The 20397-nt window shown below is 34.6% G+C and overlaps 3 protein-coding genes across 8 annotated transcripts; 1 reads left to right on the top strand and 2 right to left on the bottom strand.

The window, feature by feature from the left end:
- The first annotated feature begins 56 nt into the window (after positions 1-56).
- On the top strand, positions 57-13062 carry LOC106671146 (RNA helicase Mov10l1-like). Its single transcript, XM_014402006.2, has 18 exons — positions 57-196; positions 710-1077; positions 1133-1281; positions 1344-1558; positions 1618-1821; positions 1883-2156; positions 4559-4966; positions 5018-5286; positions 5362-5532; positions 5586-5872; positions 5930-6097; positions 6191-6396; positions 11654-11827; positions 11887-12016; positions 12109-12259; positions 12319-12567; positions 12634-12839; positions 12892-13062. Exons 2-18 carry the CDS (start codon positions 710-712, stop codon positions 13019-13021), a joined length of 3759 nt encoding a protein of 1252 aa, XP_014257492.1. The 5' UTR covers positions 57-196; the 3' UTR covers positions 13022-13062.
- Positions 6448-8755, bottom strand: LOC106671147 (fos-related antigen 2-like). Of its 6 annotated transcripts, none has more exons than XM_024224525.1 (2): positions 8683-8755; positions 6448-6908 (listed from the first exon to the last, which is right to left on the bottom strand). In XM_024224525.1, exons 1-2 carry the CDS (start codon positions 8704-8706, stop codon positions 6501-6503), a joined length of 432 nt encoding a protein of 143 aa, XP_024080293.1. In that variant the 5' UTR covers positions 8707-8755; the 3' UTR covers positions 6448-6500. The 6 variants fall into 6 exon arrangements, 5 of the variants coding, with proteins under 5 accessions (XP_024080293.1, XP_014257499.1, XP_014257495.1 ...); XM_014402013.2 differs by lacking the exon at positions 8683-8755 and adding an exon at positions 8357-8453; XM_014402009.2 differs by lacking the exon at positions 8683-8755 and adding an exon at positions 8221-8350 and having other exon boundaries at positions 6448-6981.
- Positions 13063-16936: 3874 nt separating the features above from the next.
- LOC106671116 (2-oxoglutarate and iron-dependent oxygenase domain-containing protein 3-like) lies at positions 16937-18427 on the bottom strand. Its single transcript, XM_014401949.2, has 5 exons — positions 18208-18427; positions 17945-18153; positions 17654-17888; positions 17256-17536; positions 16937-17190 (listed from the first exon to the last, which is right to left on the bottom strand). Exons 1-5 carry the CDS (start codon positions 18318-18320, stop codon positions 17051-17053), a joined length of 978 nt encoding a protein of 325 aa, XP_014257435.1. The 5' UTR covers positions 18321-18427; the 3' UTR covers positions 16937-17050.
- Between the last annotated feature and the right edge of the window lie 1970 nt (positions 18428-20397).

The raw sequence follows: 20397 nt of genomic DNA, 5'->3' as shown, positions 1-20397 counted from the left end.
CGTGCTTTTTCTTTTAATGAAAAAAAATTAACTTTGCCATGTGGCTATTACGAAAAATGACCGTTAGGCTATGACCTTCGATTAATTCGCCATTTTATTCTTCTCTGTTCGGTTTGGTTATTTCTGACGGTTAATTGTTATTGTACAATTTAAAAACAAACGAATATACTTCGTCTCAGCAATATTTCATGCCAAGGTAAAAATTACGAACGGATTTGTTTTTTATTTGCTAGGTCTAAACTCACAGATTGCCGGAATTCTCAGGACGCTAAAAACCACGAGGAAGTTTGTTAAGAAAACAGAATGATCATTAAAAAAACGTCAGTTTATTGTAAAAAAATTAATTAATGACAATTAAACACACTTTGTGCTATTTTCATCTCTTTTTTGACAAAATTTCATTCGTCGAGTCTTCTAGAAAAATGGCGATTCCTTTTGCTCAAGAGTTCCTTTTTGTGATGTTTTATTAAAATTGAGGGTTTTTTGTAATATTCAACGTATCTTTACCATACTGGGTCATAAAACAATCAAAATTTATGAACATAAAGATAACAAGATGAACTATTCCTTCTTTTATTCTGATTTTTAACAGAATTTTGTATCAACTTTTAACATTAATTTAACTTTTTTCTGTAATTAAACATATACTGTTTTATATAGAATTTAGTCTAATTTTTTTATTAAACTATTAAGCTGTTATAATCACCAGATGTATAAGTATTTGAGGGGCTTCTTTGAGAAGATTGGCATCGTGAAGGAGCTGGATACGATCGACGAAGACGAAATCGTACAGGCTCTCTACAACGACGACGGCGATGAGTACAACCTGACCAAGATCCAAAATTACATGTGCCAGAGCTATAAAGGCAAGGTGACCCATCTGAACGACCGCGTAGCTGTCATCGACTACCAGTACTACTTCCATCTCAAGAACACCCAATTGTCGCACCTGAAGATCGGCGATGTCGTTACTTGCAAGCTGTACACCAAGGACCTCGACACGCTTGTCCGTTCTGTCCAAAAGGTCGATGGCGAATCGGAAGATGAATACGAAGTCATCGACGAAAAGAAACAAAGGTTGTTTTTTATTAACATTGTTTTTGTTAATTTTATAATTTTGTTTTCTTAATAGAAACCTCGAAGGATTAACAGAATTAAAAATAACAGGGAAAATTGTTAAAAAGGTCGTGAGGAAAATCACTATTGAAACGAGGGATGAAGAATATCCTATTGTCGAGTTTAATATGGATAATGTACGAGCTGAATTCATCCCTATGGCAGGTAGTGTAGAAAAATAAATGCTGATTAGGAAAAGTTTGTTATATTAAAGAAACACATATTAGGAGATATTGTTGAGCTTGAATGTCTAATTCCTGATGGCTCAAATCCTGATTTGCAACACCCAGCGATGACGGTCGAAATGGTACTCCCTAAGAAAACAATGCTGAAGCATGGAGTCGTCACCGAATGGGACAGTGTTCGTGGCGTGATAACAGGTTTTGCCGAATTCACCGTGCACACTTGCGAGCCCGGCTACCAGCCTACAGTCGGCGACAAAGTACTGACACAATTTTTCCCCCCTTTGAACTTTTGAATGAATACATTGAATGTGTAAAGGTTCTGGCTAGTGTGATCCGTAGTGATCAGAACGGATACTCCTGGCGGGCGGTTCAGGTGGTCCCTCAGAGCAGGCAATTTGACACGAAACTATCGAAACAGCACGAGGAAGCTAGGCGAGATCTACTCAGAGATAAAGAGGGTGTTTACATTTCAAAATGCGCAAAATTTGAAATAAAATTAAACGACGTTAAAAAATTCACAGCAAGTTTTTACCCAATTGTCTAAATTAATTTCTTAAAACTTAACTTTTTTTAAATTTTAGGTCGAGTTGAGTAACAAAAGCTTAACGACGAAATATCTCCTTCAGTGTTCTTCTCTCGCAAAAGCCGATCTGTCGCAGCTCGTTCTCATCAAGCCTGAGAATGTCAATATGGAAATCAAAGCTGATTCAATCATTGGTTTTACTTTCGAGCTCAGGGGACGGTTTTTGGGCAGGTCATCTGAGCAGTTTGTCTGGGTCTTTAACGGATTCAAGATTGGAAGGATTTTCGATATCGAAGTCTACGATACTGCGATTATCCCAACTTCTCCAAATGGTAACTTATAAATCGAATGTTATACCTATGCATGGCTTTCACCTAATATCAATTCATTATTCAAGTATTGCTACTTTTTTGCGACAGTTTGAAATATAACAAAATGGTTCCTGGTACTAAGGTTGTTGGTTTTCGGTTATTTTCATATTGTGGGCAGAATGGACGAATGAACACCGAGTAATTCATATAGCTAAATAAAATTTAATATGGATCAATGTTATGTACAAATGTAGGCTACAGACTTATTTTGGTTATACTAGGTCGAAAAATATTAGCATATCCGAGTTTTCTTCTTCTTTCCAATTGGCTTAAGAACAGTGAAACTTATAGCATTTTTAAATATTTTTTAACTTTGTTGTGTATGTATTTCAAAGTTATTATATATATAATTTGAATCATTTTTGTACCTAGCATAAGAAAATAATATGCAGGATTGTATTAAATGTGATTAGTTATAAATATGGCAATAAATAGTTATAAAAAATGCTCTTAGTAAAGACCAAAAAATATTTTTTATTGGAAAAGAACAAACAATTCGGATTCGTTTTAAGCATAATTTAACGTCCTCAAATAAGGATTTTCAAGAGAAACAAAAAATAGACATTTTTGTACTCAATCAGCACGGTGCTTATTCTTTCTGATGTCCGGTGTTCCTCTTAAAAGATTCCCAACTCCTATGGGCTTTTTGTTCAAATTCAATGTTATTACAATTAAACCCATTATGTTTAGTGGTCTAATTGGCCAAATTACTTCTTTAATTAATTATTCTTTTTACTTAAGGTCCTGGTTGAGATGAAAAAGTGTCACGAGCGGGTTTCAACCCACGATATTCGGCTAAAAGCCACTGCTCTAACCACTTGAGCTATCGTGACTTCGATCCGCTCGGTCAGCCGAAGGTCGTGGGTTCAAACCCTGCTCGTGACACTGACTTTTTCATCTCAACCAGGACCTTACATAAAAAGAATAATTAATCGAAAGTTATTACAATTGTTGGAAAGTTTAATTCATATTTGAATTTTCCAACAATGTTTTGATTTTATGTCATAAATGAGAAAAATAAGAATTAAATCAACAAAAAAAACAAAAACAAGTCAGACGTTTTATTTTATATCTCAGGTTATATTTTTCTTATGCCATTACTTGTAGTTAATAAGGTCATGAACCCCTGTAAAATTTCTTGTTGATCAGTGAAGTTATGTTAAAGTTACCACAATTTTTGTGAGGTTCAAGGCAAAAAATCTCGGAGAATTAAGGCGATAATTTAAGGAATTTTTTTTTTTTTTTTGGGGGGGGGGTTAAGAAGATGAATATCAATTTGTTTCGTGCTAAAAATAAAAAAATTTAACTCACGATGCGGTTTAGCAGATTTGAGTTATGTGTTGAAATACAGTATTATTTTGTGACCAAGGGAGGGAAGAAAGTTGATTAAATATTTTTTTAGTAAAGTGGATATTAGTTTTGTACCCCCAAAAAGCACCTGAATATAATTTTTTAAAGAAATAAAAAATTTAAAAAAATGTTTTTCTCGAGTTTTTCGCATGCTAAATGTCTCAAATCTTTTTCCCTCAAATTATTATTTCCATTTCAAATCTTGATAAGTTTGAAACCACTCCACCAATCCACATGAAACTTTAATTATTTGTAAAACATACTAGATGTTTTACTGATTATTACTGATTACAACTAACTTGATATCTGCAAATAAATTTAGAATTGGAGATATAAAATAAAACATTTGGACTGTTTTTATTGATTCTATCCTTATTTTTGTCACTTGTAATGACATGAAGTCTAAATCTTGTTGACATACACTGAAAAAAATGATAAAAATCTGGAGGAGTTACGAATTTTTAAGAACCCAGGCTTTGGAGAGAAAAAAAAATCGCACCTGACTGATCGAGACTAAAAATAGATATTTCTTTTTTGTCTAATTGCTTTGCAATTTCACATTTAAGAGCTTTAATAATATAAAAGAGCTTAAAGGGTGCTTAAAACGAATCCAAATTAAATTTTTTTAGCCTATTTTCTAAAATCATCTTTGTTATTGTAAGTTTTTATATATCTATGTATCTATCATTTATGAAAAAAACAAATCAACTGATTTATAATAACCTTGAATTACATGTAAAACAAAGGCAGAAATTCAAACCTATTATCACTAAAAAAGTTTCATTAAAATCATTAGACTTCCCTTGTATGTTGAATTTTTTATATGGTTATACCAATATATTGGAAAAAAATTCTTGTACAGCACAATTATCTTGACATTACAGAAAAACTTTTAGAAAAATTATATATTCCATTATATCTAAGTTCAAATATAACCTAACTGATCATAAATTCAAATAGGTTAAGTGTAATGAATGTGTTCTTTGTTTCTTTTTAAAATATGATGTTTTTAGTTGGCACCCAGATACCTAGAAAGGATGTAACAGCTACACAGCTTATCGACAGGTCGTCAGGTGTCATCATGCCAGGCCGGAGGTCATTTTCACCAGCCGCGTTCGTACCCGTTAAACTCGGGCAGTTTTCACTTTCTGACAAAATCCTCATGGCTGCCCTTCCGGACGAGAAGATGAACCTGGACGATCTTATGTTGCGAGTTGAGAAGGTCCTGCCTTGCCTCAAGGAAGACCTACGACCCGAGACGTATCTCTCGAGAATGCACGGGCTCCTGTTTTTAGAAGAAGTCGCGATGTTGAAGCAGGTCGGGGAGTTGCAACTTGAAAAGGCCACTTTTAAAAAAAATGGCGATTGTCTTATTCTCGTCGTACCGGCACTTAGCCCATACACGACAAAATTAGTCGCAGGTAATACATGTTTTTTTTGTGTTTTTTTTGATAGTTTATGATGATTTTCAGGTGATATGCTAATTGCTTCCTTACCGTACTCGTCAAACATTGATGAAAGGAAATTTGAAGGCGTTATACACAAAGTGACGCGTACTGAACTCTGGCTTCAATTTGCAAAAGATTTCCATGATTCTTATGTAGAAGGGACTTATTATTCCGTTTCTTTTGTGACCAGCCGAGCATCATTAAGGAGAATGCACCAGGCGATTAATCTCGCAGCAAAACACCTCGGCTTCGGTTGGCTTTTCCCAACATTTATTAATCCTAGGCCACCTCAAGTATTTTATATTAACCTTATTGTTTTTTGTTTTTGTTTTTTATTTACATTTGTATTAATTATATTATTATTTAAGGTGATTGTTGAGCAAGCAGAAGAGAGCATTACAAGTGTCCCTATTAAGAATAAATCCAATTCTGTCAAGGAAATACCAGAGGAACTCTTTCGCCAACTAATTAAGAAATCTGGTGGGATGAAGGGTGTCAATCAAATAAATTATCTGGTCGAGGAAGCTTCTAAGCTAAAAGTAATATTAACTACAGTATTCCGAGTCGTTTTTCAGTTGTTGAAATTTTTTAGTCGCAACCTGCACAAGGTCAAAAGAAAAAAGATTTCCACCAGCTGTACAGCCCTGATCCAAGGAAGATATCTTTAAAAACAACCAACACAAAACTTAGCATTGAACAGAAGCTGATGCAAGCGGGCACTCCGGCTAGAGGCAGTTTTAACAGAGGGCGAGGGTTGAAATATGGTCGAGGAGGACGGGAGATCAACTGGAACCGACACGGCTCCGGCTACGGCATGCACTGCACAATCGACAATGAGTCCAAAGTCAAAATATCTGTCGAACAGAAAAAAACAATCAGGTGAATCTCCAAAACAAGAAACAGCAATTTCAAATTATCGGTCTTTCAATATTTCAGGTGGTTCAACAGAGGATTGAACGCTCAGCAGAAAGAAGCAGTCATAAATGTACTCCTGGGGGAGGCAAGGCCACTCCCTTACGTTATATTTGGACCACCGGGTACTGGAAAGACTGTTACAGTCGTTGAAACAATTCTTCAACTGCATGCTCTCATACCGGAAAGTAGGTATGTAAATAATACAATTTTTTCTTATTTTATGCAATTTTTTTTCCTCTATCGGAAAAATCATCAAACCAGTTTATTAACTTAATTTAACAGGCTGTTAGTCGCTACGCCATCGAACAGTGCTGCTGATCTCATTGCAGAAAGACTGCTTGAATCTGGTGACTTAGAACAGGGCGATTTGTTGCGCATGGTCGGTTATCACTACCTCGAGCAGGGGCGTATATCAGCCAGCATCATCCCTTACAGCGCCGTGCCCGATGTTAAAGCAATTAACATATCTGGAGCAAGTGGAAGTTCCCGTAAGTAGGGTACATTTTTTGTAAATTTATGTAAGAAATCAGAAGAAGACATAAACAATAGTGAAGTTTATTTATTTTTTAAATACAATGTTTAGCTGTTAAATTTATTTAAGAGTCAATATTACTTTTTCATCAGGAGTATCTGGTGTCAGTCCAGTTCCGCCTTCCATGAGTGAATTGAAATTAAACTTGATCTGCGGTACTGGAAATTCCAAAGGCGGGCAGAATGGAAAAGTCTGTTCTCCAGTGTTACAGTTATGAGACGCTAGCATGGCACTAAATCTGTCTTTTTGTTCCGTCAGCGATCTTATTTCAGATAGGAATTCGTTTTTCTCCCTTTGCAACTCGTCCTCCTGTCTCTGTAGCTCTTCAATCCACTCGTCCTTCCTCTGGCGACACCTTGCCGCGGCCATTCTGTTCCTCTCCCTCCTTATCGAGAGTTTCAACCTCTCTTCTGAAGTTAGATTTTCGCTCTTTCTCCTCCTCTTGACCTGGACCGGCTTGACATCGGGCTGAAACAATGATTCCAACCAGGCTTGTAAGTCTTCCTCCATTATCGATACCTTGATCTGCAGCAGCGTACAACTAAAAAATACTCTTTAAAAAAGACTAACAATTTTGTTATCGACAAGATTTGATACGCATCTATTCATCAGCCGTTTCCCAACTTTTGATTAGATTTTCTTTTATAATGTCAGGCAGAACATTTGATAAAAATTAAACTGATACACAAATACAGGAATTTTCATTAACAATTTCTATTTATCGGTTATTAAGAAGACATGGATCTTACTTAGGGTCAAATTACTTGTTTAAAATCATTTTTATAATATTACATTTAACCCTTTAAGACACTACCAATGCGTTTTAACCTAAAACAGGTAACTTCACATAAATAATATATTTTATTAAAATAAATCCTCTTTTTTTAATTAAATTGTTGTGTAAGTCCAGTAACTAATTATGACATACAATGTAATCTTTTTTCTTAATTTGAAGCTACTCTAATGACTTAAATTGGACTGTTTTCTAACCTTTAACTCTTTTATGGTTAGTTTTGTACTTTTTTTCAAATTAACATTGTTTGTAAAATAAGTCCATGACATTTTTTGTTGGTAAATTCAATGAAAATACCAGGTACTTGTGAACAAATTTAATCAAAAATATATACACCATTTTGTTCAATTAACTGTATCCATCTTTTATGTCATTTTATAATACCGTATTCTCAGGTTTTTAAATGTTGAATGTCTTAATATCTTTTACACAGTCCTAAAATGAGTCAATAATAGAGATACTCGGGGCGAATACAGTCGTGGGGTAGTACGTCTCAATCGAGATTGAAACATTTCTGGCGCATCTGCAAAGACGCGTTGGGACGAGCGTTAGTCCTGGTGGAAAAATCCCTTTGCAATTAGGGATTTTTTCCAATTATAGGTTTTAATCTGTAGTCTGGTACCAGAATTAACAATTTGGTCAGGCGGAAGAAGTTCGTAATAAAGCACCGCCTTCCAACCACACCAAAGAATATTTTTGAGCTGTTAACGGTGAGTCGCTGCATTTCCTTCGGGATTTTCCCTTCTAGACATGTACTAAAGGACCAACTTTTCATCCCCAGTTAATCTTTTTAAAAACAGGTCTGCATTGCATTTTAAACGGGAATCGCAGTCTAATTCTCATAAAAACTTGTAAGAGATTATCTGCAATGTCTCGTGTCATTGACTGTGAACTATTTGTGATAAAAGTTTGAATCTGTTCATCAACTAGAACGGTTTGCGTCTTACAAATCAAAATTTCCACTTATAAACCGAGAAAACCACTTACAGTCGGTGATTTTTCCTTAAGCGTCATCACCCACACATCACATATTTTCCAAGCAGTGCTTTACACTAATAAAAAGCTATTAAATGGCAAAAGTACGCTATTTTGTCCTCTATTTTAAATTATAAAAACGCTTTACCTTAACTAATCCCATTTCATAGTGTGTAAACAATGACTACATAAACATTCAAAACACAAGTTAAAATCGGATTATTGAAAACCACTACAGAATTATGTTGAAATACAATATTTTTATTGTATTGCTTACATTCTCAGCCTTATTTATATTTGTTAAATCAGCATTATAAATATTATAAATGGAAAAACTTATGTAAATATTCGTATTTCATCTTCTAAATAATTTTATTATTATATTAATATTATATATAATATAATATATAATTAATATTATATTAATTATTAGTTTCTTTTTTAAATAAAAGGCTTAAATATGTTTTTACTTGCCTGATTTGATAGATGTTCCATCATGGCAATCTCATGGGAGTAGAGTCAGGATCTCTTAACTTCTTGAGTTTATTACTAGGCAAATACCCTTTTTTTTAGATATTCATAAGCATTTTTGTGTTAAATTGTTCTAAAGTTAACTTACTGAAGTTAAGTTTGTTTTTGTTTTTTTAATTTAACTGTCTGTATGTGATCTGCATGCAAGGCTACTTTTTTATTTACCGATTTTGATTTTATTCGTGTTCATTAACAGGACCGAACTTAACAAATATAAGTTGATACTGCTTAACATTTTTCGCCGCATTATTTTTTTTTCTTCTCTTTTTTTTAAAACCTTTTATCATACGGCGAAATCTAATCTTGAAGATTGAAAAATAAAAATTTCTACTTCTGCTTGATAAGCGGGAATTTGATTCTAAACTATTTTTAACGCCGATATGATTCAATATCATAAACAGTGGAACTTTGTGATTTAAAGAGATAAATCGCCGTTTCTGCTTGATAAAAAAATAATAATAAAATGTAGATAAAGGATTTTTTTTCTAAAAACAATTGTATATTAATACCAAATGAAAAAGTATTTATTTTTATAACTTAGTTTACACAAATCTTAATGTTAATCTGAAATTTTTGTGTACTTATTTGAACATTTCATCAGTTACATTTAGTTTTTTAATACCTAACTCAGTTGCAAACTACATTAATTAGTTAATAAATCTGACAGACATTTTTTGAAATTTATTTTTATGATCAAGTCTCCATTATTTTGTTTTATTACATTTTTTAAAATATTTTCCTGATTTTTTAACAATTAGTACAACAATAATACATTTTTAGTGTTGGTCTTTAGCTTGAAAGTTTGATTTTTATGATTAAGTACAAAGTCTTGATACTTCATCCCGTGAACATGATATTCAATTTTAAATAAGCAAACAGTTAAGTCCTTGTGATTTCCTTTATCCTGCATTTTCAATTCTTAAGAGAAACAACTCGATTCGAATTATTTTCTCCCTTTTTCTTGGCAGTACCAGGTTTTACGGCGGAATTGTACTTCGACCTTTTCGGCGCTCTTTCTCCCCGGCCAGCCATTCGCCATGCCACGCTTTTGCTCAGCTAACTTTTTATTCTCGAAAGAACAGCCGGGATTGCAGGCGGGCGGTTTGAAATTCGACACGCCGTCTGAAATATACGCAGATCTCGTCCTCCTGTCTCTCGAAGTGTGCCGTTTATGTATGGCTTTGCTCTTGAACACTCGTTCATGGTGCGCCGGACTCTTGTCAGGGATAGTTTTTGATTTGTCGAGTTTGAATCCTACGCTGTCAGAACTTTCACCACAGGATTTAAACCCTGAATCATATTCCCTTTGAATCGTGGCCACTTCTTTTCTGGATCTTTTCTGGTGTCTTTTTTCTTCATGGCTTTGAGCCGTTTGTTTTTCAGATTTTTCAGCCTGCTGGGGTTTTTTAAATTTAGCATTTTGCTCGCCGGCTTGTGTTTTAATTTTCTCACTGGAGCTTTCTGTTGTATATTCAGTTTCTTGTTCTTCAGCTTGCATCTTCTGCAAATATTTTAAAGAGTCAAACTCAAATTTGACTTTGACAGGTATGAGGATGCCATTCGGGTCGACGTGTCCTATGAAATCTTCTAAACCCAGGATTTGATCGAATTCTTTTTTTATCTTTATAAGTTTAGCTATATTGTTCATTAATGAAGACGCGTTTGGTTTGTCTTTATGTCTTTTTATTGTGTTAACAAGATGGTCTTTGAAGATTGATAAAACATTTAACTGCGAATAGCTTGTTGATTTGTTTGTTCGCTTTCCTCGACTTTTTCTACGGCCTTTGTTCTCTTCAGACATGCTCTGCGGACTCACGGGTTTCTCCTGGTCCGGCGAATACTCGAAAACAGATTCTAAATCAACAAAATTCTCCAACTTGTTGAACAGGGGTGCAAATCTTGCAATATCGCTGGGCGCAATTTGTTCTAAATGTTTGAGTGTCGTTTCTGGGTTGATTTCAGGATCACTGAGCTCTTTATTCTCTTCTGAGTCTGATTGAGAATCGTTTTCATCGCTTGAATCGAAACAGGTCGGATCGTCGGTGTTGGCAAACTGCTCGATCTGCCGCTTGCCCACCAGTCCCAGACAGTTGCTGATTATATGCTGGAAATACGTCACTTTCAATTCTTCCGGTATTTCCTCCGGTTGGAATCCATTTTCAATAAAAACGCAGCCTTTTCTTTTTTGAAAAGTCCTCCCGTCTTTTACTGGCTCTTCGCTTTCTTCTGTTTTATTCTCCTGGATTATCCTTTGGAATACCGCCTTGGCGTGGAAGAAGTGTCTCAAATTGGTGCTGTTGCAGACATAACTGCCCATTTTGATTATAGAAAATCTTACCTTGCAACTTTTATCTTGTCCACTTGATGGTTCAGATAAAACTGAGGCTAGTATGACCCATGTCCCCACTCCATTCTAAAAATGCTAACTCCATTTCCTTTTAACATTTTCTACAAGAATCATTAAAATATTTTATGTGAAAATTGAACATATTTAATATTAATTAACAAAGTTGGTAAATAAATTGTATAAAAATTAAATTTCCTAAATAAATATTTGTGGTTTGATATATATATATTTTTTTTTTAATGTTATTTGAAGAAAATCCTCACCTTTAAGACCTGTAAAACACCATCAAATAAAAAAAAATCAAACTATACATAATAAATACATAAAAAAGCACAACAAAAATGAAGAAAAGAAAGATAAATATTTACATTACATTTTGAATTTTTCCATGATTGAAAAGTTGCTGTTTTAAATTAAAGGATTGTGGTGGAATTTATTATATTTGAGCCGGCAAAAGGTTTATTGTTTATATAGTAACTATACATATTCATTTTCATCAATTATTAGTTGTCAAAAAAATATCAGAAATTTTGAATGATTTTGGTCTGAGTTAATTAATTTTCTTAGACGAGGGAGTACAGATGTGTGGAAGAGAGCTTCTCGGACAGCATAGGGTCACGGTCGGCACGTTGGGCTGTCTCGGACTTCTGTACAACATGGGTTTCCCGAGGGGACATTTTACCCACGTCATCGTCGACGAAGCAGGACAAGCGACCGAGCCCGAAGTGTTAATACCAATGGGTAACGACGCAACCGTTGATCGTTTTAATTTTTAAAAACTTTCTTTTTTTCCCTTTTAGTTTTTCTCCATATGCAGTTTGGGCAAGTAGTTCTCGCGGGTGATCCTCTGCAGCTCGGCCCAGTAGTGACGTCGAGACTTGCGTCTAAATGCGGTTTACAAGATTCATTACTCGCTCGTTTGCTCAACAGGTATTTTACTCTTTTTTTGGTGTAATCAACAGCTTTTAATTATTATTTTTTATTTATTTTATTTTATTTTATTTATTTTTTTTTTTTTTAAGATATCCTTATACACGAGATATAGAAGGATTTTCCAGGACTTCTGGTTATGATCCAAGGCTTGTAACAAAGCTCGTTAATAATTACCGTTCCCTGCCGAGAATATTGAAACTTCCAAGCATGCTTTTTTATGACAACGATTTAATTCCAAATGTAAAACATATTTAAATTTTTAATTTAGTACGTTATTTCACTGTGCGGTTGAGTTTCAGGTGTCGGAAGTGGATAGCGAAGAGGCCAAGATATTAAGGGCCATCGGTGGAGCCCTGCCTTGCGGTTTTAACGGTCATGCACCACCGTTACTCTTCCATGGAGTTCGTGGCAATAACCAACAAGAGATTGAAAGTCATTCTTGGTACAATCCCGAAGAAGTGATGCAGACTTTTATGTACCTGAATATACTATACAAAGCAGGCTTGTTGCCAGAACAGATCGGAGTGATCACGCCATATCAACTTCAAGTTAGTTTTGAATTTTTTTTTTTTTTTTAAGGTTTTATTTTTAAAAATTTGGATTGTTTTTGACAGTCGAACAAGATTAGGTTTATGCTTGAAAAGATGGGTGTCGAGGCGCCAAAAGTCGGCTCAGTCGAGGAGTTCCAAGGACAGGAGAAACTTGCCATCATCGTGTCCGTCGTTCGTAGCAGTCCGGAGCTGATCAGCGTGGATATGCAGAAGGCTCTCGGCTTCGTAGCAAATGCCCGAAGACTGAACGTGGCCCTGAGTCGTGCCAGGTACTCAATCCTAACAGAAGACACATTCAAAACTTAATTGTTTTATTTTCAGAGCTTTGCTCATCATCCTGGGTAATCCGCATCTTTTATCGCTGGATATGCACTGGAGCAGTGTTTTAAGACACTGTGTGAAGCAGAACGTTTACATCGGCTGCGATCTTCCAGCAGATTTTAAAGTTTAATTTTAATATAGTGTAAATAAAGTTTTTATTCAAGCCTTTTACATACATTTTTAATCAACTAAATTTCATTTTGAGCATTTGAACACTCCGAAATTGTTTAACAGAACAATACAGAGGAAAAGCAGACAAAAATGATTGTTAAGGACCAAACAACACAAATTTTCTACTTTATATCATTTCAAACATAGCAAAGGTACAAAAGATAATGATGTGTCTAAACATGGCTGACAGATCAAGACAACAAAATGATCGGAAATGAACAAACTACAACAGCAAATCCCTACTTTAAATAATTTCTAGCATAGCAAGAGCTCTGAACATTGCTAAAAGCAAAAATAGCGAAAATAGGCTAACCTAAATGATCAGAAACTACCAAACTCAAAAATATATATCTTTCTTTTTTTTTTATAAAAGATAAATAGATGTCAAAATGTGGCAGACATACCAAAATAGTAAGGATTGACAAACCAAAATTATCAGTAATGACCAAAATACAAAAGCAAATCCCTACTTTAAATAATTTCTAGCATAGCAAGTGCACTGAAAATTACTAAAAGTGAGAATAGGTTAACCAAAATGAACACAAACACCAAAAAAAATGCCCATTTTAAATCATTTCTAGCTTAACAAAGGTACAGAAAATAATGAGAAGCTGAAGCAAGAGCTCTGAACATTGCTAAAAGCAAAAATAGCGAAAATAGGCTAACCTAAATGATCAGAAACTACTGACAGACTAAAACAGTAATGATACACAGGCCGAAATTGTCAGAAATGACCAAACTGTAAAAGCAAATGCATTTTTTAAAATAAATTCTAGCAGAGCAAAAGCTCTGAAGATTGGTAAATGCCAAAACAACATGGTTAGTGAAGTCAGAGTGATTGGAATCAAACTAAACTGCTCAAAACTGTGTAGGAATATTTGTAATTTTTTCTTATTCTGTTAAGTTTAATTAAATTAACCGATATATTCCTGTTAGTTGGATAAAATAAAATAGAAAATACAAACCAAAAATAAACAAATGTTAATAACGGATTTACTTAAGAATAGTAAACATGAAGATTAGTCATTTTGTAAATGAACACCTTTTCACGTCTTTTCTCCAGTTTTGTTCTCTTTAACCTGGAAAGACATCTTGAACCAGAATTTCACAATATTATTGTGAGAATTTGTCAATAAATGCCTCGAGGTCACAGGCAAGTGAATATCGCAGAGGCAGTTAGTGTTTCTCAGAGTTGGTCTCCCGAGAGACGAGTCCCAATAGGAGGCCTGGTAGTGGATCTCAGCGCATTATGACGCTAAGGAAAAAAATGTTCTGAAATGAAGTACAATTTGTATTTTTGTTTTAGCAAGTGTGATAAAGATCAACATAAATGATTCGTAATCATTTGTGGGAAATTGGACTCACATCGTATGCCCCTTTGAGAGGGCCTGCAGCAACAGCCCACCACTAGAAACTCAAGAGAATATGGTACAGCGAGCACCTAGAACACACCAATTGGAATGCTGTTGTTTACTGACGAGCCTCGTTTCTGTCGGTATAATATTCACCAAAGAGTCTATCGAGAACAGGGGATGCATACAATGCCCTACTTCCTGCTCCCTTCAGTGCAGTTTTGAGGAGGCAGTGTCCATATTGTCGAAGGCAACCTCACTGCAGTGCGTTATGTCCAAGAAATAATCAAGGATAACATCCCTCAAACCAGGGATCTCATTGGCAGGGATTTTTGATTTCTGGGTGACAACGCCAGACCAAGAAAACAAACGTTATTCAATATCTATAAACTTACAATAAATAACTTTAAAAAAAGTCAGAGCGGTTCATCAGTGTTTAGAAAACCTGAGAATTTCCCATCTGCCCCTTCCCCCATTGTCTCCAGATGTCAGTCACACAGCACATTTGGGATGCATTGCAGAAAAGGCTTTTCGATCACTATCTGCAGCCAGTCGACCTGCAACAACTGACTGCAGTGTTGCAACATCTTTGGAGTGAAATTCCTTATGAAATCGTATTAACACCCTAAAAGGTGCACAGAGTTTTAGCTAACAAAGGACATTTTACGCGGTATTAATTGTTTAAAAAAATTATGCCCTATAAAGAAATTGATGTGCAGCATTGCAACATCTATGGAGTGAAATTCTTTATGAAATTAGTGACAACCTTATTAACAGTATGCCTAAGGCTACGGTTACTTTGGATGCGAATTCTGGCGAAATTTTGTTCTGACGAATACGTCCTAAATCCTCATCGGAACGAGGTGGTTACAGTGTATGTGTTTTCTGATAGTCAGTACGTTTCTACCTCCCAGCAAATGGGTTTTATTTTCTTGAAAATCCATTGATTAAGGTATTGAGCTGGAGGAAAAACAGTATTAACCATCTCATCATTGCTAGTCCCTTAAAAAATGCATATTAATCCATGTACGTTTAGAAGTCATAATTGACCTTATTAATTTAAATTTGAAAAATGGCAAAAAGAGGAAAAATTGGAACGGTTATAGGTTAAGATGAGTTGGTATCCGAGGGGATCGAAGTCAAGATAGCCTCAATTGGTTAGAGGAGCAGCGTATTGAGCCTAAGTGGGTTCGAATCCAGCTCGTTGCATTAATTTTTCATCTCAACCAAAAACCTTAGAAAAAAGAATTATTCATTAGAATAATTAATATGGTTAATTACGATCACTAATCAATTGTGGCTTATTGGTAGTGTTGATTTCTTGAGAAACTTTCTCCCCATCTCTGTTGTAATATTTTTTGTTGTTCATGTGTCCCACAAACACCGATTCTCAAAAACAAGACTAATCAGTTAATCTATATAAATTAATCGAATATGAAGAGATAGAAAAAGTTCACCGTTTTTTTGTTCGTAAGTTGTTTGCCCTGCCATTATCAACTCCTAATTAAATGTTGTATATTGAGACTGGCATAGAACTGTTGTTTATTTATTCTTTAAGGTCACATTTTAAGTTTATTTTGAAATCGCTTCAAGCTCCTGATTCTCGCCTGGCAAAAATTTCATCACGAAGTTATTAAGGGTAACATATCCTGGTTCAGATCCTGGAATTCTCTTGCGGAGAGGTATAATGTGACTCGGTTTTCTTTGGATGATTTTGCAGCGTGGTCTGAAATGTTTTCCAATCTTCTTCATATTATGGGGGCTCGTAATTGAGAGAGTTGTATTTCTCATGCCGTGGACTCAAATAGATTCCAACTCTACAAGGAGTTGAATCATTCCCTAACTACTGGCAATGTTTTTTCTGCTCCAGCAAGTGATGTTTTGACGACATCCTGCGTGTTCTGACATGCAATTCGCTGCCAAAGTAAACACTCATTGGAAAGCATGTGTTTGAATGTTCGGACGAAATCGTCAGAACTCATCAGAACAAAATTTCGTCAGAATTTGCATCCATAGTAACCGTACCCTAACAGAGGACATTATACACGGTATTTTAAAAAAATTATTGTGTCCAATAAACAAAATTGTGGAATTAAAACCTTTTCTTTTGTAACTTTCTAAATTCCCTTAATTAAATTTTCCTTCAGTAAAAAACAATTTCTAATCAATTTTAATGCAATTTATAATAAAAATGAAAGTAAATACTACAAAATTGGTAATATCCCTATTCATTTTTGAGCGGTTTATATATAAAGAATTATTGGACTTCTTAAAAAGAAACATCATGCCCAAAGAAGAAAAGGATTTTAAAATTTTGTACGAGTTTAATCTTGAGAAAGTTAGGGTCAGAAACCACTGATGGTCATATTAGCCCAAAACCATTTTATTTTATGAGAGAGGAAGCACAGGGCCAAAACCAACGGGGCTGAATTAAAGACTAAACATACAAATAAAAAAATAACAAGAAAACAAACATTTATTTATCAATATCTACAAACTTACAATAAATAACTTTACAAACTTAAAAAAAAATTTACAAAGTGGAATGTGATATGACAAATTTCTGTTACCCACATTACAAGTTTTAAGCATTATGGTGAGATTTAAGTGACTCGAGAGGACTGGTTGGTATCGATTCATGGTTTAAAATTTGGATCTCCTATGGCATGTTTTTTGTCACAGGTAAACGAAATTGTGACGGCGTACCTTGTCCCCGATGTGACCCTTTCGACACGGTGCGCGTTCTCCTCGCCCGATGTGAAAGCCGACACCCTCCCTTAAACATTTATTACTTTATGATGCGAAACGTGTTTTAAATTTTTAGTTTCTTTTTTTTTTTACCTCGTTTGGGTTCAACGATCGTTAAGGCATTCTCCGGGTCCTCGAACACGAACCGGCCGCCTTCGAAATCGCTGTTGTAGTCGTTGAGGTATACAAGAGAAGTGTAGTGGAAGGATTGGTAGACATTTTTGTCGACGTGCAAATGCCAGTATTCGTCGTGGATTGTCGCTGGTTCTATGGAAGTAAGCCGAGAAAAGAACGTCGGCTTTGTCAGATACAATTTATCCGAATCAATTTTAAAACTGTACGCAACTGCTTCTTGAATTTTTCTTCTCACACGTCTGAAACATATCAAACCAGTCAATACTTATCTAAAAAGTTAACGTTTATATTTTATTAGCTTTCCTAGGTACTTTTAAATGAAATATGAGTTAGGAGTTGGAACAGTAGTTGCTTACATGTACAGTGCGAAGTCGTTGATCCTGAATATGTCAGTTATGTTAGGGAAGCTGAATATGTTAATGAAGTTTTTCCCTTTTGAGAGAGCACCGCTGTGCAGGTCGAGAATTGACGCTCCTCCATCGCTCCCACCCAAGGCAAGCCCACGTTTAGCGATATCAATCAGCGTTTCTGTTTCTTCCTTCGTAAGAAGTTTGTCCATAACAACACGCCCACATTTCACCGGTACGCAGCCTGTTAAATAAATCCTCATCGGTTACAGTAAATAGCAAGGAAACTACAAATACTACCTCCGTATTCTATGATTTCTTTGAAATAGTCTTCGGAACACTTCACGTCGAGACGACGGTTGTCGACGGAATCCTTGACCCGGGCCAGGTATATAGTTTTATCCTGTTTCGGTGTGAAGTATACGATTACGAGTGTTGCGAGTAAGAGAACAAGGCGAGCCCAGATCCTCTGCTTGATGTAGCTGCCCGGGAAAGGCATAAATTTCGATCTGAAACAGCACATTGTCAGGTATGATCGACCTTTTAAAAAAGGCAAAGCTTACGGTTTGGCATCTCCTTCTTTTTCGTTCGTCTCCGCCTTCCCCGGTTTCTCTTTGGGGGCTTCTTTCCCTTTCACTTTCCTCAGCTTCACCCCCGAAGTGCTTCCATTCTTCATTTTATGTTAGTTTGTTGGGCACCTTTAAAAGCGAGCGGCTCTCTTGATAAGAAGCATAAACACAAACAGCTCTTATCAATACTCTGACAGCCTACGACATGCTTGATACACACAAATCACAATCGGTCTGACCTTCTGAAATAAAACAACTGGGCACATATATTTCCAAAATTAAAGTTAATTTAATTATGGTTCTTCTTAAATTTCTTCTAGAACTGTTTTAAATGCATATTGACTCGAAACGAATGTGGCGCTGTTTTTTGAACAGCCTGACCTGACTGACTGTGAATCAGCTAAATTTGGCCTTTGTCGGCTTTATTTCGAATCTACCAAAACTATTTGGTCAATGTAGCATCAAACAATCCTCGAAAAACAGTAGGTTGAGTAAAAATTAAGAAAAAATCCTTAGGATACTTGATTTCTTTGAAGAAGAAATTCCAATAGTATAGGACTATAGATCAGTATGTTAACTGCAACCAGGCAGCTTTTAGAGATTCTCCAAGCTTACAAGATTAATTCGAAACTAGTCTAGGAAGCCTAAATATCTTTAAAAAACTGTGGTCGACAAAAGCCTAAAATTCTAAGGTCATGAGGGGATCTATTTATTTATATGTGTACATATACCCAGTTACAAGTTCTATAAGTGTTTAAGCTATACATAATGAATAATTGAAACATAAATAATAATAAAACATATAACAATTATGAAAAATGTGGACATAATAAACACAAAATATTGTAATCATCATAATAGATACGCGTATAAAAATGTAAAGAAAATTAGAAGGAATGATAAAAATGTAATTAAATAATTAAACAACAAAAATATATAAACAAATATAAGGGGGATGAGAAAGAATCATAAAAATTTAATTAAACAACAGAAATATATAGACAAATATAAAGGGAATGAGAAGGATTGATAAAAATTTAATTAAACAATTAAATAACAGAAATATATAGACAAATATAAAGAAAATGAGAAGGGATGAGAAAAATGTAATTAAACAACAGAAATATATAGACAAATATAAAGGGAATGAGAAAGAATATAAAAATTTAATTAAACAATTAAACATCAGAAATATATAAACAAATATAAAGGGCATGAGAAAGAATGATAAAAAAATTAATTTAACAATTAAACAACAGAAATATATAAACAAATCAAATGCAATTATGCTTATTAAATTATTTCGATTTTGTGGTCCAATTGACCAAGTAACCTCTTTCAATTAATTAATCTTTATGTAAGGTTTTGGTTGAGATAAAAAAAAGCAGTGTCAGGGGCGGGATTCGAATGCACGACCTTCAGCTAAATACGCCGCTGCTCTACCACATGAGCTTTCGTGACTTCAATCCACTTAGACTTTTTTTTATTGCAACCCGTATCTTACATAAAGATTAATTAATTGAAAAAGTTTTTAAAAATGTTTAAAGCGACTTAAGAAAAGGTAAAAAGTGTCACAATGTAAAGGAAGTTTATTACTCGTTTCCACGAGTCAAGAAATCGGACTAAATTTTAAATAATTTGAATTACAATTATATTTTGAAAATAATATTTTTTGTCTGGTTTTACACTGTGAAACATGGAAATTTAGAAAATTGATTAATTGCGGACAGTCGATCATAATATTTAAATATTCGTAAGAAAATATCAGGTCATAATTTTGTCGTCTTATGTTTAATGGTTGCAGTTCTGTGGATTCTACAAGTTTGTACAGTGTATCCAAGTATGTAACCAGAGTGTGCAAATAAATTGTTGCTGTACTTTTTCTATTTATTACTTATGTAAATATTACTTAATATTTTCTGATCAAACAACTGAATAATATTATAAAATGGGACGGACGTAATCTTAAACAGTGTAATCATTGTCTCTACATCCTTAAAATTTTGGTAGTTCTATGTAAGAAACCTCAAATTTGATTTCCCTTATTAATTATCGAAGTGTATTAAAAGTATTGAGGTATTTCAGGCAATAAAGCAGCAGATATCCTAGCCAGAGCCTCAGAACGACAAATTGGTCATCACATTTTTCTGCCATAAATTGTTATATTAAAAAAGAACTAGAATC

Source organism: Cimex lectularius, unplaced genomic scaffold (assembly GCF_000648675.2).
Source record: "Cimex lectularius strain Harlan isolate CLEC.00 unplaced genomic scaffold, Clec_2.1 scaffold39, whole genome shotgun sequence".
NCBI lineage: Eukaryota > Metazoa > Arthropoda > Insecta > Hemiptera > Cimicidae > Cimex > Cimex lectularius.
The sequence above is the reverse complement of the archived record's forward strand: the minus strand, read 5'-3'. Positions and strand labels throughout refer to the sequence as shown.